This window comes from Nicotiana tabacum, chromosome 1 (genome assembly GCF_000715075.1).
Source record: "Nicotiana tabacum cultivar K326 chromosome 1, ASM71507v2, whole genome shotgun sequence".
NCBI lineage: Eukaryota > Viridiplantae > Streptophyta > Magnoliopsida > Solanales > Solanaceae > Nicotiana > Nicotiana tabacum.
The window spans coordinates 3,377,280-3,405,231 of NC_134080.1; the positions used below are offsets into that span (position 1 = coordinate 3,377,280).

Here is a 27,952-nt window from a genome sequence, read left to right on the forward strand (position 1 = left end):
TTTTTCTTTTAAAAATGCTACTTTCAATTACTTTAAATTTTTTAAATTTTCAGATACCTTTATATTTATTTTTTATTTCCAACCTTCTTTTACTTTTTAATTTTTTTAAAATTTCCACAAAACTTTTTATTTTTTTAAATTTTCTACATTCTTTTACTTTTTTTAAAAGAGAATTCCACCTATTTTTACTTTTATATTTTTTTTAATTCAATACTTCCCTTTTTCTTATTTTTTAAATCATTCCCGAAAATTTTTTTTTTAAAAAAAAAAAAATAAAATAAAATTTTCGGATTTTTTATATAAAAAACAAAAAATAAAAAAAATATTAATAGTGATAATTCACTTTTTAATTTTTTTTTTTTGGTATTTTTATCCTATAATAAAAAGTATAATAAAGCTAAAATAATAGTAGGTTAAAACACCCTAAAATATTTACATAAAAGAAGTGATAAAAAATTAAATGTTGTCAAAAATTAGGTGTTCACAGCTAACCCTCTTTGCTCGAAAACACGAAGAGCTTTCGGGCAAAGATAAAGTGAACAATGCGACTAATTTTTTATCATAACATTATTCAAAAGAGGAAGAAAATAAAAAAGGAAAGTTGCAACCGAGTCCTGGTTTTGGACAACCTACATATCCCTGGTTATAAGGGAATCAGGTCACGTGTAGTTCAGAAAGTTTTGGTAGCTGGGACTACAATGGGATTGCGATGTTACTGTTACTGCTGTTGCATGCTGTTACCACTGCTTTTCGATCTCCTTATTACACCATTGCTAGAAAGAAAACAAGAAGTTATACTAAGCTATGATCTATGAATTACAAAGATTTATTCTCGAGCTTGGTCATGTGATTGTTGCTGCCTTGTTGCTTTGTGTTTCCTCTAGTATTTCTTTACTTCTAGCTCGACTTGTGGTCTTCCTTCTGATTTCTGCTGGGGATTTTTGTTGTAACCCTCTGCCTTTTGGTGGGTTACGGATTTCAAGACCTGAAATGTAAGTGGGCTCTTGACTCCACCTTGACTTTTGAAAGATGACACAACCTCCATTCTCCAGGCGGACTCCTGACTTTCATCAGCAACTTTGAAAATAAAATGCATTTGGCAATGATTTATGAAAATATATATTTTGGCAATGTTTATACAAGCAGGACCACTCGGTCGAAATAAATTAAATGTCCTTTTGAGGAAGGATTAAATTCAATATCCTATTCGAGGGCGGATGAACCCAAAATATCCTATTCGAGGGCGGATGAACCCAAAAATATCCTATTCGAGGGCGGAGGAACCCAAATATATCCTATTCGAGGGCGGAGGAACCCAAAATATCCTATTCGAGGGCGAATGAACCCAAAATATTCTATTCGAGGGCGGATGAACCCAAAATATCCTATTCGAGGGCGGATGAACCCAAAATATCCTATTCGAGGGCGGATGAACCCAAAATATCCTATTCGAGGGCGGATGAACCCAAAATATCCTATTCGAGGGCGGATGAACCCAAAATATCCTATTCAAGGGCGGATGAACCCAAAATATCCTATTCGATGGGCGGATGAACCCAAAATATCCTATTCGAGGGCGGATGAACCCAAAATATCCTATTCGAGGGTGGATGAACCCAAAATATCCTATTCGAGGGCGGATGAACCCAAAATATCCTATTCGAGGGCGGATGAACCCAAAAATATCCTATTCGAGGGCGGATAGACCCAAAAATATCCTATTCGAGGGCGGATAGACCCATCTTCAAAACTTGAAATTTAAAGAGTGAACTGTATACCTCTATTATACGGGCGAGCTCCCGACTTCAATTATACGGGCGGGCTCCCGACTTCAAAACTTGAAATTGTCTTACCTCCGACTGTTTTTCTTAAAATCGTGATGTCTTGCTATCTCTTAAAACTTGAATTGATTTCCTCGTTCCTCCGAGAAAATTTTCGACAATGGCAGAAAATTTTCTGCCCCAATTTTGGTGTTTTTCCTTGTGGCATGTTTTTTCGCCATTAATAAGATTTCCTTTTCCTGCTTCAAATCAAAGAAAATTTGTTAGTTTTAAAACATGGTGAGTGGTCGTGCCACTCTTGTTGGGGATGGTTTTTCCTTTTCTCCCTTCCCCGTTCTGTGTTTCATTACGCTATCAAAACTTGCTGGGGATTATTTTGCTGGGGATGAATTTTCCTTTACTTCCTTCCCCAATCTGTGTTGTCCGACCCTCTTGGAACTTGGTCGAAAATTTGTCGGGGATGCTCCTACATCTCGATGATATACTGAGGTCCCTCTTGGAATTAGGTCCACAATTTTCTCAACTGTTGTTTTCCTGTTTTTCTCCAACTTCCCTTGGAAATTTGGTCCTCTTGGGATCTAGACCCATTCATCATTTGGTCTTGCGACCAACTTCTTTTCGCTTTATCGCCTTATCTTTGGCCTATCCTATTCGCATTTTGCTTTGCATCATTTTGGCAACTGGTAGTAAGCTATGAAAATCCTTTTCAAAAACAAACTGCTGGGGAGGTAAAGTCTTTAAACCAAGAAATGAAAAAGTGATGATCTTATAAAATAGAAAAAGAAGAAGTCTTTCTGAACAAATGCTGGGGAAAAGGAAAGAAAAGAACTTATCTGAATGATATAACCGATCCCAACAATCATGTCGCGCATTCCGGATTAATCAACCCAGTCTATTTGTATCAATCAACCCTTCAGACGGCCTCATGTTGCTGGGGATAAACAGGCACTCAACTCTTTGCCAAATACGGATCCTTTCCGCCAATCTTGTCTTGTCGCCTCATAGTGCCCTTCGAGGGGTTTTCACTAATAAGACTCTCTCGTTTATCTCAATTCCCATCGTCTTATGGTGCCTGTGAAGGTTTTCACCGATAAGACTCTCTCGTTTTATTTCTCTCATCTTTCGTCGCCTTATGGTGCCTGTGAAGGTTTTCACCGATAAGACTCTCTCATTTTATTTTATTTTTCAGCTGGGGATTGGAGTGTTGCCGATATGACTCTCTCTGCTGGGGATTCTTTTCGGTTATCAATTCATTTCCAGTTTATGATCCTCTTCTCTGCTGGGGATCAGAGTGTTATTCCCAACTTCCGTTTGCATGACTTGGCACTTCTCGGATACTGATCGGGAGGTCTTTTTTAGATATCAATATGGGTTTTTGTGTATGGTTAAAAGAAAAGGGGTATCAAGAGGGTTCAAAATCATTTTGATGGGTAAAACATTACAACTCTTGGAATCGAACTTTCTTCCCAAAATAACAAACACAACTTGTGCCCCAGTTTTCTTGCTTGGGGATTTTTTTTTTGTTACACCATGACCGAGCCGTGAGGCGCCTACATATCCTTCTTTGAGGAATCAGGTCAAACGTAGTTCCCAATTCCTTTATTTTTTTTTTTGACTTTTCTTTGTCTTTATTATCATTATTTTTTTTTTCTCTTTTTTATTCATTTTCATTACTGATTCCAAAAAGAGGGGTATGAAAGAATAAATAAGGCTCAAAAGGGGAAGCAACGGTTAAAGTGTTTGGATAGAAGAAAGAATTGCCTCTGTCATTTCATTCTCCGATAAATGCTAAGTACAAACAAACAATAATTACAATTACAAGAAATCATACATAGTATCTCTTAACTAGGTCAGAATTGATAGCCATGTCGACGCATTTCCCTTCGATATCTGTTAAACATAAAGCGTCATTGGGCTTGATCTGTTCAGATTGCGATAATCAACACACACCTAGATTTTTCCTCTTTTTTTTTTGCTGTAGCACCACATTAGCCAACCAATTAGGATATCGAGCGACCCGAATAACCTTAGTATTCAGCTGTTTGGTTACTTCTTCCTTAATCTTCACACTCATGTCGGTTTTGAACTTCCTCAATTTTGCTTGACGGGAGGAAATGTCGGGTCAGTGGGCAATTTGTGAACCACTAGATTGGTGCTTAAACCCGGCATGTCGTTGTATGACCATGCAAAACGTTTTTGAATTTAATAAGTGCTTTGATTAGTTCTTCCTTGATGTTTGGTTCAATGTGGACGCTTATCTTAGCTTCCCTGATATCATCTGCATCCCCTAGATTGACGGCTTCCGTGTCATTTGAGTTGGGCTTTTTTTTCTTTTTTTTTCAAATTGGCTCAACTCTCTGTTAATTTCTTCGAAGGCTTCATCCTCATCGTATTCCGACTTATCATCACAATCTTGTACTATAAGTTCGAAATCAGATTGATTTTTTTTAGACTAGGTTGAAGATCCGTCGTGCATCACATGTCATTAGAACCAGTATAAAGAGAACTGTTTAGAAGAGAAAAAGAAGAAGAAAAATTAAAACAAAATAAGGAATGAAGAAAAAAAACTTTCACTTTATTAAAATACGGGATAGCAAGGTTTCACACTTTGGCGAGCACAAAAAAAAATCTGGATTACAACCCTGGAATAATCCAGACAACAAGAAAGAAAATCAGAGCCCACTACCAAGACTCCCTTCGTATAGGAAGAGGAGTAGTCATTCGATTGTTGATTTTTGCTTTCAGCCCCACAAACTGTACATTTGCCCCACTGGACCATTTTCCCATCACCATAACTAGCTTGTCATCTACCTTTTCCAACTATACCACCGCTTTTCCACTGGTCGACTTTTCTTTTAAACCGACACAGATCATCATCACTGTTTGTGAGGGTTTCTTTAGCTCCTCTCCTTCGTGCACTAGCTCGATCATGTGGGTTTCATGGTGTGCCGGCAACGGGTTCTAATTGATGTTGGGTACCTCTGGATTTTGCACTATATGTTTCAACTTCCAACACTTCTCGGTATCATGTCCGGGAGCCCCCGAACAATACTCACAGCTTACCGAGTGGTCCATATTTTTGGGAAGGGGATTTGTCAATCTGGGCTCAACAGGACTCAACAAGCCTAACTGCCTTAATTTGTGGAACAAGGCAGTATAGGTTTCTCCCAACTCAGTGAATGTTCTCTGTATTCTTTCATTTCTGAAAGCCTGATTTCCCCGGAAACCTGCCCCTGGAGGGTTCCTGTAGGCCCTTGGCGGCGGATAGGTATTTTGTGGAGGTGGGTATGTATTTTGTGGAGGTGGATATGTGTTTTGGGGAGCCGGCGCACACCATTGCGGGCGAGCCGGAGGCTGAGTGTATGTCTGGGCTTGGTGCACGGAGAAGTGTGGTTCTTGTGGCGGGTAATAGGGTTGTGGAGGGTAATTTGGAGTGTGAGGGTAGTTTGGGTGATGGGGTCTGGGTTGGTAGCGAGGGGAAGGACCTCTCGATCTGGACCAGTTGCCTCTATTGTCACGACCTCTTCTCTCTTTTTCTTTCCAAGCGCACTCCCATGCCGCTCTGAATGGCCTAAGTCGTTGCCTTGATTGCCGAGTAACTCAGGATCTTATTGGACTTAAGTCCCTCTTCTATCATAATTCCCATTTTCACTACTTCATTGAAGGATTTGCCAACTGACGTCACCAAGTGACCAAAGTACGTTGGCTCTAGAGTTTGCAGAAAATAGTCCGCCATTTCGTTTTCCCTCATTGGAGGATCAACTCTGGCTGCCTGTTCTCTCCACCGGAACCCAAATTCCCGGAAGCTCTCCCCGGGCTTCTTCTCAAACTTTAGCAATGTGAGACGGTCAGGGACTATCTCAAGGTTGTACTGGAAGTGACCTACGAAAGCCTGTGCTAGATCATCCCAGGTGTACCACCTGCTCGGATCTTGTCTTGTATACCATTCCAGTGTTGACCCACTTAGGCTTTGGCCAAAGTAAGCTATCAGCAGCTCGTCTTTGCCACCAGCTCCTCTCATCTTGCAACAAAAACCCCGTAGATGTGCCACAGGATCGCCATGCCCTTCGTATAAATCAAACTTGGGCATCTTGAACCCTGCCAGCAATTGGACGTCAGGGAAAGGGCATAGGTCCTCGTAGGCCACGCTGACCTAGTGGCCTAACCCGTGCATGTTCCTGAAGGATTGCTCCAGGATTTTGACCTTTCGAATCACCTCCTCATGTTCTGTGTTCTTAACCGGTTTCTCAGCTTCCTCTGGGATCCCAAATTGAGGTGTATATGTGTATGGCTCATGAGCTTTAAAAGTGGGTTCACGAGGAAAATATTGGGTGTCGTGAATTTGGAACAGTGGTTCACTAGACGATCTTTGTAATGTGGTTGGAGGAGGTGCCACAAAGACAGGAACATTTGGTGGTGGAGGGTTTTGATTGGGTGGCGGAACTTGGGGATCATAGGCATCTCTCCCCTGATAGTAGTGGTAGCTTGGGAAGCTTGTTGAAAGGCCGGGGGAAGGGTATTCTGGCATGTCCCGGTGGGGGAGTAGGAGTGACAACTGGTTTGGGCCCCTTTTGCGCCTTAGCCATGGCTAGTTGAATATCATTCATTTCCAATCTCATTTTTTCCATATTGGCCATCGCCTCCTTCAGCATCTGATGTGTCGTCTTTTCCGACTCAACACTATTTTCTGAGTCAGTTATGCTTTCTGGTATAGGCCCTTTTGATCTTGTTTGATAATGGTATAGTGCCAGTACGCTCTAACAAACTAACTGTTTGGAATTGGACAAACAACAAACTTGTTAGCGTTAGAGTTTTAACAGGTATTGCAATTGCACGTTGGGGGATGCAATGTTCTTAGGCAGTTAACCATTTCTAACATGTTTTTGCTCCTACCGCATGCATCCTCCCGGCTTGTTTTATTTGTGCCTTTTTCAAGTGTTTCGGAAACCCTCCATTCCCTCTTTTTTCTTTTTTTTTTCTTTCTCTCTCTCTCTCTCTCTCTCTCTCTTTTCTTTTCTTTTATTCACTTTCTCTTTTCTTTTTTAGCGGTGGTCGAACCTTATGTAGATTGTCTACGTATCATGTCCCCGCATGAATCAGACCTTGCTTAGTTCGGACCAAAAAAAGATAAATAATAATAAAACATTTTTTTGGAATTTTCAATTTTCATAATAAAACAAACTTGATTACAAAAGTTTAAAAACTGATCATACTAACAGACTTTGCCAAAAGACAACAAACGGTCTCGAAAATCAAATAACCCGCATACTCTAATCAAAGAATTACAAACTCAAAAACAAACAGCCAGATTCCTTCCTCTATATGCCAATTTTAACCAAATGGTTGTTTTTCAGACGTGGCCCCTTCTCAATTTTACATGAATTTTAAGGTCGGGAAGGATTATTTTACGACCTTTCACAAACTTGTTCGTTCTTTTACGAAAATAGCCTTTCGACAACTGAAAGATACTCTAAGGCTATCTCGGCAAGAACGGTTTAAGACATTACCGAAGTCGGGCCGGCTTATTTTAACTAAAAACCAAACGGTATTCACTTGACCACTGACTATTTTCTTGTTTTTCAAATAATAAAAGACCTGATTTTGCAAACACGACCTTTCAGCACTTCGGAGACAAAGATTTTAAGGTTGTGCGGGATAACTGGTCACAACCAAAAAGAATGACCAAAGATGGTCGTTTATGCAAAGTCAGCCTTCCGGCGTCCCTTTCGAGAACATTCGGCGATTTTTGACAAAACGGCGTGACCCAACTTATTTATGACTCTTTTCTTGTTGTTTTTTTCTAATTAGAATAAAAGACCCAGTATTGCAAACACGGCCTTTCAGCGCCTCAGGGACGAAGATTTTAAGGTTGTGAGGGTCAAAAATCAAAACATAACCAAAGGTGGTTGTTTATGCAAAATCAGCCTTCTGGCGTCCCATTTGGGAACATTTGGCTAATTTTGACAAAAACGGCGTCACCCGACATATTTATGACTCTTTTTTCTGTTTTTCAAATCAAAATAAAAGATCCGGTAAACACAGCCTTTTTAGCGCCTCGGGGACGAAGAATTTAAGGCTGTGTGGATAACGGGTCAAAATTCTAAAAGAATGACCAAATGTGGCCGTTCAGCCTTACGGCGTCCCTTTTGGGGACACTTGGCTATATTTGACATGAGCGGCATTACCCGACTTATTTATGACAAAAATTCGACATTTTGTTTTTTGGCTATTTTTGCAAAGGAGAGGTTGGACATCACCCGACTTATTTATGACAAAAATTAAAATTTTGACATGTTTTTTTTTTCTTTTTTTTGGCTATTTTAGCAAAAGGGGAAGTTGGACCTGATTAGGGCTGCCTACGTATCTCACATCCGGTGAGAATCAAACCAGCGTAGTTCGCCATATATAAACTAAACTTTGTACACAATACTCCTTTCTTTTCTAATAAATCAAACTAAAAAAAAATTCTTTTTCAAAATCTCTCTCTCTCTCTCTCTCTCTCTCTCTCTCTCTCTCTCTCTCTCTCTCTCTCTCTCTCTCTCTCTCTATATATATATATTTCTAAAAATGAGTAGTTATCTCCCTACACTGCTATTTTTCTTTTTCTTTTTCTTGTTTTTCACAATTTTTCAAAAATTCCCGATTTCAGAAGCCGGTCAGCATGCAGATCTGAAGCAAATAAATGTGCAAAACAAACAGGATGCAGCAGGATGGTCTTTTTTCATTTCAGGTTGCTTGTCCTAGACGGACCCAACCCCTGTGTTGAGTCCCCTAAGTCAAATGCAACATGATGCAAATAAACGTTCCTACTAGGGATCCGGCATGAAGTCAAGTTATTCTAGGTTCAACCTGGGTATATGTTTTAGACAGTGTACCCGAGCGGACAACTCGAGTCGAGGAGGGGGCTACGTACCGGGGACCCGCGGGATCGTCCGGCTTTGTAACTTGTCCGACCTCTTTCTTATTTCAGGTATTGACACTAACAGAATAGGGAGTCTTGACCAGCAAGCTTCTCCCCGGAGGTAAGAAGAGAAGGGTTTCGGCACAGTTTATATACAGTTCAGATAATATCAAAGCGGTAAAAGCAGCATTTAGCACATTAAGCCCAAAAATGTAAAATCAGACAATAAACAAAGCCAATTATAACAATCTATCTAAGCTCGAATTCTGAACCCTGAACCAGAGATTCTGGGTTTTGTTCCCCAGCGGAGTCGCCAGAGCTGTCACACCTTCTTTTTCACCCGCGCCGCCGCAAAGGGGCTCGGAAGGGAGTTTTTTTCAATTAAAGGACAATCGAAATGAGATTTATTTATTTGTTTCAGAGTCGCCACTTGAGAGATTTATGGTGTCCCAAGTCACCGGTTTTAATCCCGAATCGAGGAAAAGAATGACTCTGTTTAACAGTCTGCGCACCAGAAATCCGGATAAGGAATTCTGTTAACCTGGGAGAAGGTGTTAGGCATTCCCGAGTTCCGTGGTTCTAGAACGGTCGCTCAACTGTCATATTCGGCTTGATTATCTGATATAATACATGTTGAACATATGTGCGAATTTTAACTTTTAACCGCTTTTATCATTATTATTATTTTTATCGAGAATTGCAACCTCGTGAAAATATATCTCGAACCACGTCACAGTCAATGTACCCGTGGTCGTCGACACACTTCGACTCCATTGAGATTTGGATTTGGGCCTGTAAGCACGTGATTTTTGCCCTATGAAAGAATTACTCCCAAAAATTCAAAATAAAACGATTTTCCTTGGTGTGCAATTTTGAGAATTTTGTGACATTTTGGATAATTATTTGTATTTGTCTGTGCATGTTTATTTGTTAAATTAATAAAAAAATACAAAAATATGTCGCATTTGCATTTCGGATTTAATTATACAATTAGGAATAATTAAACTTGTTTTACAAGAATGAAAATTACAAAAATATGCATCGTTTTGCATTTTTAGCATTTAATGTCCAATTGTACAATTTTATGCTTAATTATTACTTAATTGTGTGTTAGTTGTTATTGGGAGTTAATTTGCGCTTTTATAAATTAATTTAGTTCTATATGATAATTTAAGGATTTTTAGAATTTAGTTTTAGAAAAATAAAAGAAGAAAAGAGAGCAAAAATATAAAGAAAATCGGAATTGGGCTCTTCTCCAATTTTGAACCAAGGCCCAAAACACTTATACCCAACCTTCCCCTACGACCCGGTCCATTTCAAACCGGGTCGACCCGGTCTGCCCCATAACTAAACCACCCGCCCAACCCTTTTTCTTCATTTTCATTTTTTGTATCCCCCAAACCCTAAAACCTATCCGCCCCCCTCCCCTCTCTTCTTCTTCCTCTCTTTCTCCTCCTGCTCCAAGCCCCACCTCCCATGGCTGCCCCTTGCAGCTTCATCCAAACGACCATGGCTGCCCCCTCCATCGTATTCAACCACACACAGCTTCTCCAAGCTCATCCATGGCTGCCCTCCGCGTCTTCTTCGTCGACACACACACACGCTCACCACTGCCCAAACCACCATCATCTTCTTCTTCGTTCCATGAACGTTGCTCCACCAAGAAACCTCCAGTCCGACATTCTGCCACGACCAGCCACCAACAGCCAACTGTTGTTCCCCCGTCGTCTCTGAGCTTTGCCATCATCGTCGCTTCCATTGCCGGAAAAACCAGCAACGACAGCCAGCTCCTCCATGTCCAGCCATGAACGTCCACCCAAACGACCATTTGTTGAACAAACATAGTCCGTCGAGCTCCAACCTCCCATGACTGCTGCTTTTTCTGCTCCAGCTTCATCTTCTTCGATGAGCGTCGAACCATCGTCAAGTTTCAGCCAGCTTCACCTGCTGCCTCTTCTGCTTCATTTTTTCCAGTCCAAACGACCTCCAGCCTCACGTCCAAACAACCTACTGTCTCGTCGTTCTTCAGGTTCCATCCGTCGAGGTCGTCGTTTGTCGTTCTGAGTTCATCGAGGTTAAAAGAGAAGGTGGGTTGTCGTTGAAGCCAAGATCCGTTGGTTGTTGGCAGTCTTGGTTCAAGTTTTCCGTTTCCGTTCGAGTTCGTCGTTGTTCCGATTCGGTTAGTTGGTTTAACCAATTCGTGTTTATCATTTTTTTTTTCTTCAGTTTTTTTTTGTTTATGTTTTAGGTAGAAATTGTCAGTTTAATTGTAATGTTGTATGATTTAAGTTGAAGTTCAATTAATTATTTCTTCAGTTTGTTTTTATTAATTTAAAAGGATTTAGTTTTAATATAGAAATGTGTTAGTTTAATCGTTTGAATCATTCATCTTTGTTGTTTAATTTAGATTTAATTCGTGTTCATTTTATTGTTTGAAGCTTGTTAGTTTTTCATCAAGTGATTTAATGTGAGTGTTTATGTGTTGGTCTTTAGTTTTTTATTTAGTTTGAATCATTCATCTTTGTTATAATGTTGTTGGATTTAATTTGAAGATCAATTGATTATTTGAGTTTAGTGATTTGAATCTGTTTATTTGTTTTGTTTAAGTTTAATTTGAATTTGAGCTCAATGATTTGAATATACTTGTTTGTTATTGTTGTTGAATCTGAAAATAGGTTTGTTGTTAAAAATATTGTTCAGTCAAAATAATTCCGATTGTTGCTTTGTTGTTCATCGTTTAAGTTTGAATTTGTTGATTGAACTGGATTAAGGATTGGTTATAGCTGGTAATTTAATTTTAAGTTCTTAGATAATTTTGAAGTTTAAACAGATTTTGAATCAGGGCAGTAACAGTAGTTTTAGGGGTAGAACGGGAATTAACCAATTGCATATTATTTGATTATGGTGGGGGACAAGACATAATGATAAAAGCAAAAAGAAAAAGGTTAATAATGATGTCTTCTTTTGACCATTCAAAAAGAGGGAACATGGGGGGGCCCATGTTGACTACTTTTACTAAAAGTAAAAATTAGAAATAGTGTAGGTAATAATAAAAGTTAAAATGTGCACATAGTAAAAGAATATTGGGTTAAAAAGTAAAAGAGGTAAAAGGGGTAGTAATAATAGTTTAAAAAGAAATTAGGTAAAAAAGAAAAAGGGAAGAGTCTTGCTATAAATAAGAGTCATTTTTACATAGAAGGAGGAGATTTTTGGAAGAGAATGGAGAGATAGAAATTGAAGAACAAAAGGAGAGAATAAAAACTGGAAAAAGATCTTCTACTTTCCTTCATTGTTTGAAATCAACATTAATTGCTATTGTTTCATCGAAGCTTGAAGCTTCTTTCTTGGTTGTAGTCTCCTGGGTTTTCTGCTATTCCTACTGTTACTGGTCTATTCCTGTGTTGCTGAACTGTCGTTGTTGTGCTGCATTGTTACTACTGCTGCTGCTTCTCATCTTCATCTTCTCTTGTTTCCAATACCAGGTACACAACTGTAATACTAGCTATTGCAAGCTAAAATTGTGGAAGCATGAATACATATGAAGAATGGAATTTTGAAGTTTTAATTTTGCTTTTTCTTTGTTCCTTTTGTTGATTGTATTTAGGCTATTTTATGTATTATTGAATAATGATTGGAATAAGAGAAAATAACGTAAGTTAGTCTTTAATGAATCGGCTTGGCAAAACGGGTTAATTCACTAGCTATGAAGGTTTTAAGATTATCAACAGTAGGGTAATCGTGAACAAGTAGCTAAATTTAGCTAAGGCATGAATTTGAACTAAATTTCGTGAATTAGGTATTAAGTCATGATTTGAGTTCAAACAAAATTAGAAGAACATTTAAGTCTAATAAACTTTCTAACAAGCTTTAGTAATTATGGTTAAATCCAGTTTCAAATGGTTGTGAATAATTAATCTCAATAGTTTTTTTTATAACAATGCGAGTTTTAATCTAGCTATATTTGATTCTTTTGAATATTAGTTGTCTAATTTTTATTTTATTTATAATTTCGAACTTTTTTTAGTAAAATTCCTTTTCATCAATATTTGTATTAATCTAGCAATTATTAAGTCATGCTTTCTTAAATAAATAAATAAAAAGCTCGTAATTAATTAGGATTTTCTTTCTTTATTTTAGAGATTAATTTTAATAGAAAAAATGTAGTCGTTTTAGGATTTGTCCATTTAAAATAAATGAGATGAGCCTCGCCTAGTAAAATGTATAGATTGCGGGGCCCTCACAAATGTATGCATTAATTACTTAGAACATCGGAGTTGGTCGTCCAGTGAAATTTTAAGGCCTTTCCCAAAACAACAATACGCTAGTCGCTCTAGGCATGTCTTTAACAAATTATTTTCTTAAATATGGGTGTGCATTTATGTAACCCAAATTCAAATCTCAACAGAGTCGAAATGTGTAGATAACCACGGGTGCATTGATTGCGACGTGGTTTGAAATACGTTTTCACAATGTTACAATTCTCCATAAAATAATAACAATAAATAAAAATAATAAAAGCGGCTAAAAGTTAAAATTTGCACATAAGTTCGTAATTGTATAAAATCAGATATTTAAGCCAAATATGACAGTTGAGCGACCGTGCTAGAACCGCGGAACTTGGGAATGCCTAACACCTTCTCCCAAGTTAACAGAATTCCTTATCCGGATTTCTGGTTCGCGAACTGTTAACAGAGTCATTCTTTTCCTCGATTTGGGATTAAACCGGTGACTTGGGACACCATAAATCTCCCAAGTGGCGACTCTGAATTAAATAAACAAATCCCGTTTCGATTGTCCTTTAATTGGAAAAACTCCTTCACCCCTCGCGGGGGCGAAAAAAGGAGGTGTGATAGGGCCACATAAATGTGCACCCGAGTTTAGGATAATAACATTATTAAATACGCGCCTAAAGACTAACGCGCTGTTATTATTTTGGGTAGGGCAGTGAAATTTGCTAAACGACCCGTCCCGAAATCTAAGTATTTTAAAACAAATAATTATTGAGGGCCCCGCAATTTTTGTATTTATTTTGGCGAAGCACGCCTCATTTTTTTTAAGGATATCCTAAAGTGACTACATTTCTATTAAATTCGTCTCTAAAATAAAAGAAAAAAAATCCTAATTAATTACATGCTTACAAAAACATAACATATTAAATGCTAGATTAAGACAAATGTTAACAGAAAGGAATATTACTAAAATTGTAATTATAAGTAAAATACGGAATCGACAAATAATATATTCAAAAGAAACTAATTATCCTATAACTAGATTAAACACGCATTGTTAGATGACTTGAACCGTTGGAATTAATTATTTACAACTATTTGAAACTAGAATCAATCTTAATTACTAATGCATATTCGAAAGTTTATTAAATTTAAACGTTAACTCGTCTTGTTTGAACTCAAATCATGTCATAATGCCTAATTCGCGAAGTTAATTTAAATTCATGCTTTAACTAAATTTAGTTACATGTTCACGATTAACCTAATGTTGACAATATTAAAACCTTCATAGCCAGTGAACTTAATCAGTTTTGCCAAGCCGATTCACTAAAGACCAACTTATGTTATTTTCCTCTTATTCCAATTATTAAACAATTTGACAGTAATGAGCATACTTAAATATATACTACCTAATAATCAAGTTAAAGCAAAGTATTATTTAATACATCACTACAAGATGCCTAGTTATGCAAAACGACAAAAATTTACAGAATAATAATACATGAAATAACCTAAATACAATTAGTAAAAGAAACAAAGAAAAAGCTAAATTAAAACTTCAAAGTTCCATTCTTCATATGTATTCATGCTTTCACATTTCAGCTTACAATATACCAAAGTTACAGTTGTGTACCTGGTATTGTCAATACAAGAAGAAGAAGGTCAGCAAAGTAGTATGTAACACAGCAACATACAGCAGCAGAAAGCCCAACACAGTAGCTTCAACACCTCAATCCAGAAATCCCAGCAACACGGAGAAAACTAGTAAAAATGGAGAAGAAAAATAGTCTGGAAATCTCTCTTTGTTTTTTCTTTCTAGATTTGAACTCTCTATGGTGTTCTTTCGCTCTCAATATTTCAGAAAATTTGGTTTTATCTTTATTACTCTCTCCAAAATGAATTATGTCTCTGTATATCCTATGTATCTAGAGTGTATACCGAGTGTATACCGCTCTCTCCGCCCCCTTTGTTTCTTCTCTCTATCTAGTTTTTCTTCTTTTTTTTGAACCCCTTTATTCCTAAATTTTCTCTTGTATTAATAGCAAAATTTTCGAAATTTTCAGATTTGTTTTTTTACTATTTTATTATTATTTAATTAAACAAAATCCCACTTACAGATTGCTTTTATTTTTTTAGAAAAAGAAATCCCACCTTTATTTACTTTTATTTTTAAAATTCCAACTTTAATTACTTTTATCTTATTTAAAATCCCACCTTTTATTTTTTTAAAAGAGAATCTCACTTTATTTAACTTTTCTTTAAAAAAAACAAACCACTATCTTTTCTTTTTCTTTTAAAAATGCTACTTTCAATTACTTTAAATTTTTTAAATTTTCAGATACCTTTATATTTATTTTTTAATTCCAACCTTCTTTTACTTTTTAAGTTTTTTAAAATTTCCACAAAACTTTTTATTTTTTTAAATTTTCTACATTCTTTAACTTTTTTTTAAAAGAGAATTCCACCTATTTTTACTTTTATATTTTTTTTATTCAATACTTCCCTTTTTCTTATTTTTTAAATCATTCCCGAAATTATTATTATTTTTTTTAAAAATAAAATAAAATAAATATTTTTGGATTTTTATATAAAAAAACAAAAAATATATTAATAGTGATAATTCACCTTTTAATTTTTTTTTGGTATTTTTATCCTATAATAAAAAGTGTAATAAAGCTAAAATAATAGTAGGTTAAAAACCCCTAAAATATTTACATAAAAGAAGTGATATAAAATTAAATGTTGTCAAAAATTAGGTGTTCACACCCCCTCGTTCCCATCGTTCATTGAGTCGATGATAAATAATGTTCAGGTGATGAGGGTATGTCATAACGAAGGGGTTCATAGACCAGAGGATCCTTTCCAAGGTTACTTTATCAGAGTGTAAGATGCCTCCGGTCTAGGCAACCTAGAAGTACCGAGGAGGGAATCGAGTGAAGCTTTCACGGGTCTCAGGCTGATTAATCAATTCCCAGCGCCCAATGTCGATCCTGAGTGTAAACGGTCGTTCGTCTTTTCGGTCCCGGAGGAAGCTGAGGTCCTTTCTTCCCTAGTGGGGGTGGCTAGCTACCTCCGATGCTTGGTGACCAAAGAGGACCAGGCCGAGATGAATGCGGTGGAGATACCCTGTCTTTTTAACGAAGCCCAATAGGGGGTAATTTCTTATTTCGCGTTCATTTTTCATTTCAATGCTTCTTCAATTTTACATATTTTCTTTGTGTTCATAGGCTTCGGTGTTACATCATGAAAGCTTCCTTCGATCCCGATGGGAGAAGAGCCGTTATGAGGCTGAGATTCGGGGTCTCACCGAGGAGATTTATGCCCTCAAGCTTCTCAGTGAGCAGAAGGAAAAAGAAGTTCAAAGCCTTTGAGCTGAGCTGGAAGTGGCCCAAAAAACATAAGCCGACTTAGATGACCAGGTAAAAAGAATATTTGAAGTTAATGTCGGTGGACCGGGAATGGTATCTGATGGTCAGAATCTGCAGGTTCAATAAAAGCTCGATATGATTAGCCAGCTCCGTGAAGAAGTAGGCAAAGTAAAAGCAGAGGCCGAAGTGTGTAAAAAATATGGATCGCCTTGCCTCGGAGAAAGAAGCTGCTCGGGCCCAACTAACCTCGGTTGAAACCCAACTCCGTAACGTGAAAGAGAAAAACTTAGCGCAAGACAAGAAAATCTGAGAACTCCAATCCCAGCTCGGTTCGGCAGACTCAATTTGTGTGAATCTGATCTAGGAACTCGAAGCTGCCAAATCGAAGATTAAGGCAACTGAGGCAAATGCTGGTGGAGTGGTGGTTGTTTACCGGGCTGATGCTGAAGCTTCTCAAGCTAGAGCAAATGAAGTCGCTTATGTTGCTCAGGTTCGAGCATATTGGGTTGCCGAGCATGCCAAGTGTCAGTCTCGAAGGGAGACTCTCGAGGAAATCCATGCTCGTGGCTTCGATCTTACTGCCGAGATCAAAAATACAAAAGGGCTTGAAGCCGAAGCCAAAGCATTGGTCTCTTCTGATGATGACGATTTTGGGAGCATGAGTGGATTCGAGAGCGGAGAAGCCCCCAAATAAGATTAAGTACTTGTATCATTTTTGGGATTTTTGTATAGAATTCCGATCGGGCCACATTTTCCTTATAAATAACTTTGACATATATAAAGATCTTTCTTTCCGTCTTGTCTTGTGAGTTTTCATTTTACTTTTGACTTATGAAATTTGTGCTTCATTTATGACTTGTGAAATTGTTATTCATGGGTTCGAGGTTTAGGCAATTCGATCGAAACCGAACTAGTGTCGAGCGAGTGCTTGCTCGAACTCGAAGTAGGGTAACCCTTAGGTTTTAATTGAGTGGGGATGATCCCTCGAACTCAAAACAAAAGATAGCTCTTAGGCTTTTGTATTAGGCCGATGTGGCCTTTGTAAAAGATTGGCTTTTTTCCCTTTTCGGCTTGAAGAGTTTACTGTTAGTTATAAAATTTGTTATGCCTTAGCACGAAATAAGAAATTGTTCGAGAGTTCAAACAATTTTGTATTCGTTAGGTTTTTCGAGGCTCGATATTGTCGAAACCCTTTGTAATGTTTTTAATGCCTTAGCATGAAGTAAAGAATTTGTTCGAGAGTTCGAACAATTTTGTACCCATTAGGGTTCTCGAGGCTTGATACTATCGAAGCCCTTTGTAATTTTTCCGAGGGTATCCCTTTTAACCAATTGATGAGAATGTTCTTGCCAAGGGAGAATCCCCCGAAGAAGATTAAGTACTTATATCTTATTGGGATTTTTGTATAGAATTCCGATCGGGCCACGTTGTCCTTGTAAATAACTTTGACATATATAAAGATCTCTTTTTCCGTATTGTCTTGTGAGTTTTCATTTTACTTTTAACTTATGAAATTTGTGCTTCATTTATGCCTTGTGAAATTGTTATTCATGGGTTCAAGGTTTAGGCAATTCGACAGAAACCGAACTAGTGTCGAGCGAGTGCTTGCTCGAACTCGAAGTAGGGTAACCCTTAGGTTTTAATTGAGTGGGGATGATCCCTCGAACTCAAAACAAAAGATGGCTCTTAGGCTTTTGTATTAGGCCGATGTGGCCTTTGTAAAATAATGGCTTTTTCCTATTTTCGGCTTGGAGGGTTTATTGTTAGTTATAAAATTTGTTATGCCTTAGCACGAAATAAGAAATTGTTCGAGAGTTCGAACAATTTGGTATTCATTAGGTTTTTTGAGGCTTGACACTATCGAAGCCCTTTGTATTTTTTCGAGGGTAGCCCTTTTAACCGGTTGATGAGGATGTTCAAAGGCTTGTTTTTATTACAGAATTTGGACGTCTCTGAACCGTGTTAATTTGGTCGTAGCCTTTTTAGTTTGGGACTTGCCTCTTAGGCTTGTTCTCCCTCTATACTTCGAGCTTGTTCGAAGTGTCAGTCTCCGAGTGGGGTGGACGTGGCCTATAAAAATCTAGGGTTGCTTTTAAGGTATTATGATCGCGAAGTTTTAGTAATTCGATCTCGTTTGGTTTTTGGACGACAGTCCCCGAACATGGGGTTAATTGTTCGAACTTCAGTTGTGATTGGCCCTTAAGCCAGTTTACACAATAGATCAAGTATAAAATTGCAAAGTAGAAATTTTTTCTAAGGCAAGAGATATCGACAAGGAAAAATACTTTTCTCAATAGATGATTATACATGCGTACATGTTTGATGTTAGGGCTCGAATAACCTATATGGGCTCGGTTCATTCGACTGTTTGGCCCTTATAAAATTTTCCTATCGAGACCCCATTGTCACGAAGTAATTTCCTTGCAACAAAGTTGGCAGTCGAGGGTAATGCTGCTTAATAATTGTAAAGAAGACTCGGATATTGTTGAATTGTTCTAAGTTAGCACGATCAATTGTTGCCTCGTTAAAAACCTTGCCGGAAAAACCCATTTGGGACAAAAACCGGTCTAAGGTAAAAAGAGTACAATGCATGCTTTCAGACCTAAAGATTCTGTATTGAAGAATCTGTTGCCGACCTCGATCGAACACCTGCAGTTGGTTAGTTTAAAATATAAATGAAAATAGAGAAGGTCGTACCTTAGCAGTAGTATCGCTTTAGGAGTGATACGTTCCAATTTTTCGATAATTGTTCATCGTAGATCGTGCCGAGCTTGTAGGATCCCTTTTCGATGATATTGAGGACCTGATATGGTCCCTCCCAATTTGGACCCAGTTTCCCTTCATTCGAGTTTCGAGTGTTGAGGGTGAATTTTCTTAGCACTAAGTCTCTAATTTTAAAGTGTCGAAGATTAGATCTTCGGTTGTAGTATCTTTTGATCCGCTGTTTTTGTGCGGCCAATCGAACGAGGGCATCCTCGCATCTTTCGTCCAACAATTCTAAGCTTGTATTCATGGCTTCGTTATTTGATTCTTCTGTCGCATATCGAAACCTGAGGCTAGGTTACCCAACCTCGACCGAGATAAGAGCTTTGGCGCCATAGACCAAAGAGAACAATGTTGCCCCTGTACTGGATTTCGTCGTCGTACGGTACGCCCGAAGAACCTCGGCAATCTCTCTCTCCATTTTCCCTTAGCGTCGGTCAATCTTTTCTTAAGATTTTGAATGATGGTTTTGTTGGTTGATTCGTCTTGTCCGTTACCGCTGGGATGGTATGGCATTGATAGAATCCTTTTAATCTTGTAATCCTCAAGAAATTTAGTCATTGTGCTACCAATGACGAAAATTACACTGTGCAGTGAAGTAAAAACTTTTATGTATATATACTAGTATATGTTAAGGATATGTGATTTCACTTGGCACAAAATGATAAATATGAGAATTAATGCTAGAAATTAATAGTAAAATAAAGCAAACCAATGTGATGAACAATTGTGGCCCTCAAGCTAAGTCGCCTTCAAACCAACTGAATATGCTATTGAAAAAGTATGAATTCGATTAGTAAAGCTTAAGAGAGTTTTAAGAGAGACGTGGTATATTTCCTGATTATTAGTGTATGATGGTTACAAAATGATTAGGACCCTCTTTATATAGTAGAAGAGTCTTATTTACGGTATAACTCTAATTACAGAAGGAGATCCCATGATTAGCTAAACAATTGTTCTTGATTTGATTCGTTCCGAGATTTCCGCCATGAACCTCGTCTAGTCGCGGATATCTCACCTTTCCGTTATGGTCTTGCTCGATGTCGATCCTGTTTGGTCTCGATCATCGCTGGTCTCGATCTCGAAAGATACTTTGAATCTCGAACTCGGTACCTTATCCTCATGTCTCGATTCGATATACTACGGGGCCAGTCATTGATCCGTCCTCAGGTCTCGGTTAATCAGTAAAATTTGGTGGGCCCGATTTACACAATTTGACCGTGTACAACATGTCAAATTGTTAAGGAAATAAAGTCTACGATCTTCTTTTCTCTTTTGAGTCAAACATTATTAATAGGATAGCAATTTGAATTTTTGAACTATAAGCTAATAATTTACGATGACGAAACTAAAGATTCTTCATAATATTAGGAGTGCACGTGATTAAATTGAGAATTTTGCATCACAGCCCATCTTTAGGAGACGTACTAAAATGCACACCAAAAAAGAAACTAATATTTGGTCTAAACGAATTGCAAGAACTGTTGATTTCCTTTTTAAGTAAAGTGTTTTTAGTAAGAAAGAGTTACTGCCCTTTTGCTTGGCCTAACAGCCCAACCGAAAATGGCCCAATTTGAAGCCCTTACCCTATTTAGCTCATGTTGTACATAACTTGAAAGAAACTTTTCAGCCTTTAGCCCATTAATAAAAAGACGTTTTAGGGTTTTTATTATTTTCTTCTTTCTTCATTCCCAGCACACCAAATTCTCTTTCATCGCATCTCGCTTCTTTCTTTCTAACCCACATAGATCCCTCGTCTTCTCTTAACCTAGCTCCCGCTATTCCCCCTCCCCTACCCCCTACGCAGTTCTGTCATCAATGGCTCGAAGAAGGCTTGGGCTCTTACTCCGTCGTCCATGGTGGCAAGCAGAAGAATATCAAAGATTTTTGAAAGAAAAATAAAAATATACATAGATCTGAAAATAAATAGCTGTCAAACTTGATTTGCACCAAAAAATTACCACTAATTTTGGAAGATTTTGAAGTTTGAAGTTCTGGTCATTATTATTATGACCTTGAAGTCTCGAATATGAAATTGGATGTATCTTATATGTGTGTTGAATTCCGGATCGTTGGCGCAAAATTGTTAACCTATTGACAAGTTGAATCATCGAATACCTTCTACTACAACTCGAGACTTGGATAAAAAATCATAACTATGTAGCAGTTTGTATCAACATTGTATAATAGTGTATAATTGTGTATATGGATATACAAACACCTCTTATACATTATTATACATGTTTATACAAGTTAACACATTATTTACAGTAAGTGTAGCATTGGACATTTTATGTTTTCTAGAGAAAATATTGTATAAATGGTGTTTATATACACTTATACAGTATTGTATAATTGTGTATAAATGTGCATATTTGTGTATAATGTTGTATAATTATATGTTTTCAGTTTATAAGGATGTATATACATTGTCAGTGTGTAAGAGGCTTCCACAGAAGTTTGACACTTCCTTCTCTTCTTTTTTTATGAAAAAGATTTTGTACGCGCTGGAGGGATTCTACAATTCATTTACCAAGTTTTTATTTTTCTTTTATCCTGTTGGATTGCTTCAGCAATTGCACATAACAGTGTTTGAATTTCGTACCTTCAGATAATATGTATTATTCAGGATTTTTGAGTTGCTTTGTGACTGATTTGCATTTTTTTTATCAAATGCTTAATAATCAAAGGAAATCAAGAGAATAAAAATAACTGGTTGTATAAAGAGGGAGCAATAACCGTAGTTGATTGTGTAAAATAAACTGTCTTTCGGAAATTAGCCAATTATTTTGGGCTTATAAATTTGCAAAGTAATATCTAAACTATTATGTTACAAGTTAGGTGTGTGAGTTATATTTATGTGAAACTATCCCTTTTAGTAATGTTGAAGAATAGTTATTTATGAACTACTAAAGAGTCAAATTTAGCCCCCAAAAATACAATGCATCTAACCTATCCAGACTTGGACAAGTTAAGCTACGCATATTTTTTTAATGAAAAATTAACTTAAATAATCGTCTACTCAAGTGTTTAAATTTAAAGTAGTCAGCGAATATATAATATATGTATAATCCAGGTATAATTCTATATAATCATCATATAATATATGTATACTGGCCAGAAAAGTAAAAAGTGAATTGGACCGGCTATTTATGTAAAAATCAACCTCATTTTTTGTTCACTCGTACCCCAATCATTAGGAAAATATTTTGTATAAGACATTAGGGGTCTATAAAAAATACAAAACTTTTTCCTAAAATAGAAACATATATAATATATGTCTAATCGTATATAATCATCGTTAATCTATGTATACTAGCCAAAAAAAGTAAAAAGTGAATTTAACAGGCTATTTATGTAAAAATCAACCTCATTTTTTGTTCATTCATACCCCAATCATAAGGGAAAATCTTGTATAAGACATTAGGGGTCAATAAAAATTACAAAAACTTTATCCTAATATATATATGTGTGCGCGCGCGTATAATCATATATCATCATCGTATAATCTATGCATACTGGCCAGAAAAGCAAAAAGTGAATTGGTCCGGCTATTTTTATAAAGATCAACCTCATTTTTTGTTCATTCATACCCCAATCATTAGGAAAAAAATCTTATACAAGACATTAGGGGTCAATGAAAAATACAATTTTTTTTCCTAAAATAGAATACATTTTATTGGTGTAAAAATAATAGGACAATTTGCCGGAGGAAAAACAATAACAAGGCAATTTAAAGGTTTTTAATATATTTAATATATTTCCTTCAGTTGGTTATACACCCCGCCAAAAGCCGTTTATAATAGTCGCAGTTAGTTATATACTGGTTTTCTTCTTCTTTCCCTAACTCTTTCTCTGTTTCTACAATGGATTTCTCTGCAATCAAGATTCTGTTCATCTTCATCTTCATTTCTTTCACATACCCAAAAACTATAGCTCTCATTTACCCTCAAGATCTCATAACCCATGATTCTGTTTTTGATTTTTCACCATTTTCGCCCTCTTTTTCGATATCTCCAGCTCCGATTTTTCCTCCTACTATAGAACCTCTTGTTCCTGCTTTGTTCGTAATTGGTGATTCATCAGTTGATTGTGGTACTAACAATTTTCTTGGTACATTTGCTCGTGCTGACAGACTTCCTTATGGACGTGATTTTGATACTCATCAACCTACTGGACGTTTCTGCAATGGAAGAATCCCTGTCGATTATCTTGGTAATTTTCTTTTCAATTTCTTGAATTGAGTTAGTGAGATTTGTGAAAAAGTTGAGAATTTTTCAATTGGGTTAGTGAGATTTGTGAAAAACTTGAGAACTTTTCAATTGGGTTAGTGAGATTTTTGAAAATGTTGAGAAATTTTTCTGTTGGGTTAGTGAGGTTTTGAGATTGATGCTGGTTATTTGATTGATAGATTGTCTGTGAGAAAAATGATTCATTTCATTGAAATGGTTGATGGGTCTTTAGCGTGTTAATTTCTTGCTTTTTATCCTCTTAAAAAGTAAAAACTCAAAATTTTAGTACTGATTTTGTGAAGTCTTTGTTCTTATTAGTATTTATTTTTGAGAATTGAGCGATAAATTCTTGCTATATTTAGTGGAATTTGTAGGTAAAGATTGCTAATTTCCATTCTTTTTGTGGATTTGATTATATCAGCTGTGCGTCTTGGATTACCATTTGTGCCAAGTTATCTAGGACAGGCTGGTTCAATTGAAGACATGATTCTTGGTGTTAATTATGCTTCTGCTGGTGCTGGCATTATTTTCTCAAGTGGCTCTGAATTGGTAAAAATTTTCACTACAATTTCTGTTTTGAACCAAAATTTATGATTAATTTTATAGTTAGTAGATGATTTTGATGCTTAGATAAGTACTTAAACAAGATTAGTGTTTATGCAGGGTCAGCATATCTCCCTAGCACAACAAATAGAGCAAGTTACTGATACTATTCAGCAATTTATAATGACTATTGGTGAAGAAGCAACAGCTGATCTGATATCAACTTCTGTGTTCTACATTTCGATTGGAACCAACGATTACATTCATTACTATCTCCGGAATGTATCTGATATTCAATCTGTTTACTTACCCTGGAGTTTCAACCAGTTTTTGGCACAGACAATGAAACAAGAGATTAAGGTGCAGTATTATCTTAACACCTTCTTTTATTGTCTTCTGTGACTTTTAGATGTATTGAATTTTGCAGTTCTGTTGTTAGACTGCGTACTATAAATCCTTGTGGTTCGGCCCTTCCCCAGACCCCGCGCATAGCGGGAGCTTAGTGCACCGGGCGGGCTGCCCTTTTTTGTTGTAAGAGTTCTAAGTTAAATAATGTCTCCCTATCTAGCACAGATTGTAAGACACCTATATGGCCAAGAAAGCTGAATATTTACATATTTAGGGACAGGGCTAAATCCAGTAATTGATTTAGCAAAATTAGAACAAGAAGAATATGATTTCTTCAATTTTTATTGTCACTTAAAGCATTCACATTTCCTTTCTCCTCTTGGATGATATCTTGAAACAGCAACAAAGTATTCTATGCGAGCACTATTTGCAACTTTATCGCTCATACCTTGCTCACTTTATCGAGGATATGACCCACGATAGAAAGACGTGGAGGTCGAGGATTAGGGTTGAAGGTTGACAATTAGTAGGCTTACCGGTAGTACTATGACTATTTTTGTGTTATCTTATTCATGATTCTTTACTATTACATGTTGTGTCATTCGTGTACATTACCTTAATGTATTGTTGTTACTATTGTTTGCTACTTGTCGCCTCATCTCCATTGTGCCTTGAGCCGAGGATCTATCGGAAACAGCCTCCCTATCTTTATAAGGTAGGGGTAAGGTCTGAGTACACACTACCCTCCCCATACCCCATTTATGGGAATACACTGGGTTCGTTGTTGTTGTTGTACCTTGCTCACTTTATCGTGCTCTAACATGTTTCGATTCCCCCTACTGCTCTACTGTTCTTCCAAGATTCTTTAGTTCAACAGGTTTATTCTGCTTCTATATATGTCAGCAATGCTTTCTAAAGCTTTCTCTAGGAATTTATCTAATGTGTATATACTGGTGGAACAGAACTTGTACAATGCCAATGTAAGAAAGGTGGTTGTAATGGGACTGGCTCCAATAGGGTGTGCTCCTTATTATCTTTGGCTATACCATAGCAAGAATGGACAGTGTGTCGAAACCATAAATGACATGATACTGGAGTTCAACTTTGCTGTTAGATATATAGTTGCTGAACTTAATGAGGAGCTTGTTGGTGCCACTGTCATCTTCTGTGACGCGTTTGAAGGTTCAATGGACATCATTCAGAATCATGACCGTTATGGTGAGCGATCCATCCGTATGATTTATAACGATTTATTTGATAGGACGCATCATGTATCCAGTCTAACGTCTTTTAATCATTTCCATTACAGGTTTCAATGTAACAGATGAGGCTTGCTGTGGTTTAGGCAAATACAGAGGCTGGATCTTGTGCATTTCCCCTGAAATGGCATGCAGTAACGCCTCGAACCATATCTGGTGGGATCAATTTCATCCGACTGATGCTGTGAACGCGATCCTTGCCGACAATGTATGGTCCGGCTTACACACACCTATGTGCTACCCAATGAACTTACAGGACATGTTAGCTCAAAGCACAAGATAACTGGACCAAGACACATTCTCATTCTATGCATATTAGCATTGTCATTTCTGAATATATGATCACTGTATAGTTGATATAGCATTCTTTTTGTGTTCTATTTTTGCGATTATAACGCGGAGAGCCTTGTAAATTTCAGTATTCCTTTCTAGCTACATCATAAAAACTAGGAAATGCAGCTGTGATATGTCTGCAATGACAAAACTCATTCTATATTTTCACACATCCCCTTTGTTAGGACCGAAAATACCAGGTGTCATGCGGAAGCTAGCTAAGCAAACCTTGAACGACGATAAATTATGCAACAAAAGAGAAATCTACCAAAAGAGACACATTTAACGTGGTTCGGTCAACTGATCTACGTCCTCAGCAGAGATGAGCAATCCACTGTAATAAAAAAAGAGTACAAAATATCGAGAGAACAACCTCACGAAGAGGCAAACACAAGTAACACACTAACACTTGTCCCGTAAAATTCTCCCCCTAAACACGACTCTCAAACTCCATATGGCTACATTGTGGATGTACTAAATGAGAAGAACGGATCCTCAATTTATAGAAGTCCAAACATTTTCCTACAAGAAAAAGGACTAGCCAAGTATAGGAGAATTATAATTTCCTTCTACAAAAAGGAAAACTCAATTAAGGTAATTATATTGCCCTTTCCTTCAACAAATAGGAAAACCAAATATGGTAAGAAAATTATGGCAAACACCTAACACATTTAAAGGCAAAAAAAACTCATTTTAACATTTTTTTTATCAACTTGTTCAGAACTGGGGCATAGTTATAGTTGCACTTGTAGTTAAAGAAATTATAAGAAATTGAAAATTAGTCAAAAACTCACTAAATTCTCAAAATGGAGATTGCTAAAAGGAAAACATCTTGAATCTTTGAACTATATTAGTCTTTGCATGGTAAAAATTAATTAGCGTCCGGAGTTTACACTATACCATATTAATTATCATAGTTAAATGATAAATTAAGATGAGAATATATATATTAATTAACTATAGTTTAATGATAATCATATTTGCGAAAAGATGTATATGTATTTATTGGATGGTATAATCAAAGAAAAAGAAAAAAATTTTAGTTTGGTAATTTAACAAATTATTAAAAAGGAATAAGTAAATAAAAAGTTGATTTAGATTTTGACAGGTTGAGTTTTCGCCATTGTTTAAATCAAATCCATCCAATCTATATGGATCTATGATAGTTGAGCTTTGACTTATTTATCGATTCAATTCATCTTGACTCGTCCAAATCGTTGACATCTTATAAACCAACCAAGAAAAACAAACGAAATAAAAAAATTCTGCTGCTTTCTTCAGCCTGAAGCTGAAACTAGTCACAAATTTGAACATGCAAAAACAAAATAAAAAGAGCATAAATATAAAAAGATAAATTATAAAGCTGAGAGAGAGAGAGACAAGGTCTGACTCAAAGCCACCCCAACGGTCTATGGCCAGTGAACCGACAAGCGCGCGCACTTGTCCTTTTCTTTCTAAAGCTTCAAAATATGCGAAAAAATTGTACGGCGTCCTATTTGGTCGTCCTCTTTTAACTTATACCTACTTTTTAAAACGGTTTTAACTTGTACCCACTTTTTAAATAACTTTAGGCCTCTTTCTCCTCCTTCGTTTTCTTCTTCTCAAGATTTTCCACTCACCTTCAAGCTTTCAATAGAAGAGGCATTTTGTGAACAGAGCAAGAAACAAGCAGATTCTTTCATTGTTTTCTGCTCTAGCTACATGTTAAACCGCCGGTGCATTGTTTTTGCACTTCGTCTCCTTTGTTTCTAGTTAGGTGGATGCATTTCTTGCCTAGGCAATGAATTAGCACAAGATACTCATAAATTTGTATCACAGTACACATGTTTTTGTTTTCAATTACCAAATAAGCGAGCTGAAGTTCAGCAAATACTAAACAAACTTCGACTCCTAGAATACTGAAATTCAACAAATACTAAACAAACTTCAGCTCCTAGAATGCTGAAGTTCAGCAAACACAAAACAAACTTCAACTCCTAAAATACTGAAGTTCAGCAAATACTCAACAAACTTTCAGCTCCTAGAATGCTGAAATTCAATAATTACAAAACAAAAACTTCATCCAAAATATGTTGTAGTTTTATTGAATTGAAGTTTGTCATTGCACTATGATCTGAAGTTTGCGTGATTGCATTTGCTACTTCAGGCCCGTATGTCTGAAGTTACCCGAAAAATGGGTACGCTTGCAATTTTTT

General features: G+C 36.8%; 1 protein-coding gene across 1 annotated transcript; it reads left to right on the forward strand.

Moving 5' to 3' along the window:
* The first annotated feature begins 22,871 nt into the window (after positions 1-22,871).
* On the forward strand, positions 22,872-25,869 carry LOC107782120 (GDSL esterase/lipase At5g08460-like). Its single transcript, XM_075240633.1, has 5 exons — positions 22,872-23,257; positions 23,696-23,823; positions 23,938-24,177; positions 25,128-25,383; positions 25,475-25,869. Exons 1-5 carry the CDS (start codon positions 22,909-22,911, stop codon positions 25,705-25,707), a joined length of 1,206 nt encoding a protein of 401 aa, XP_075096734.1. The 5' UTR covers positions 22,872-22,908; the 3' UTR covers positions 25,708-25,869.
* Positions 25,870-27,952: the final 2,083 nt, after the last annotated feature.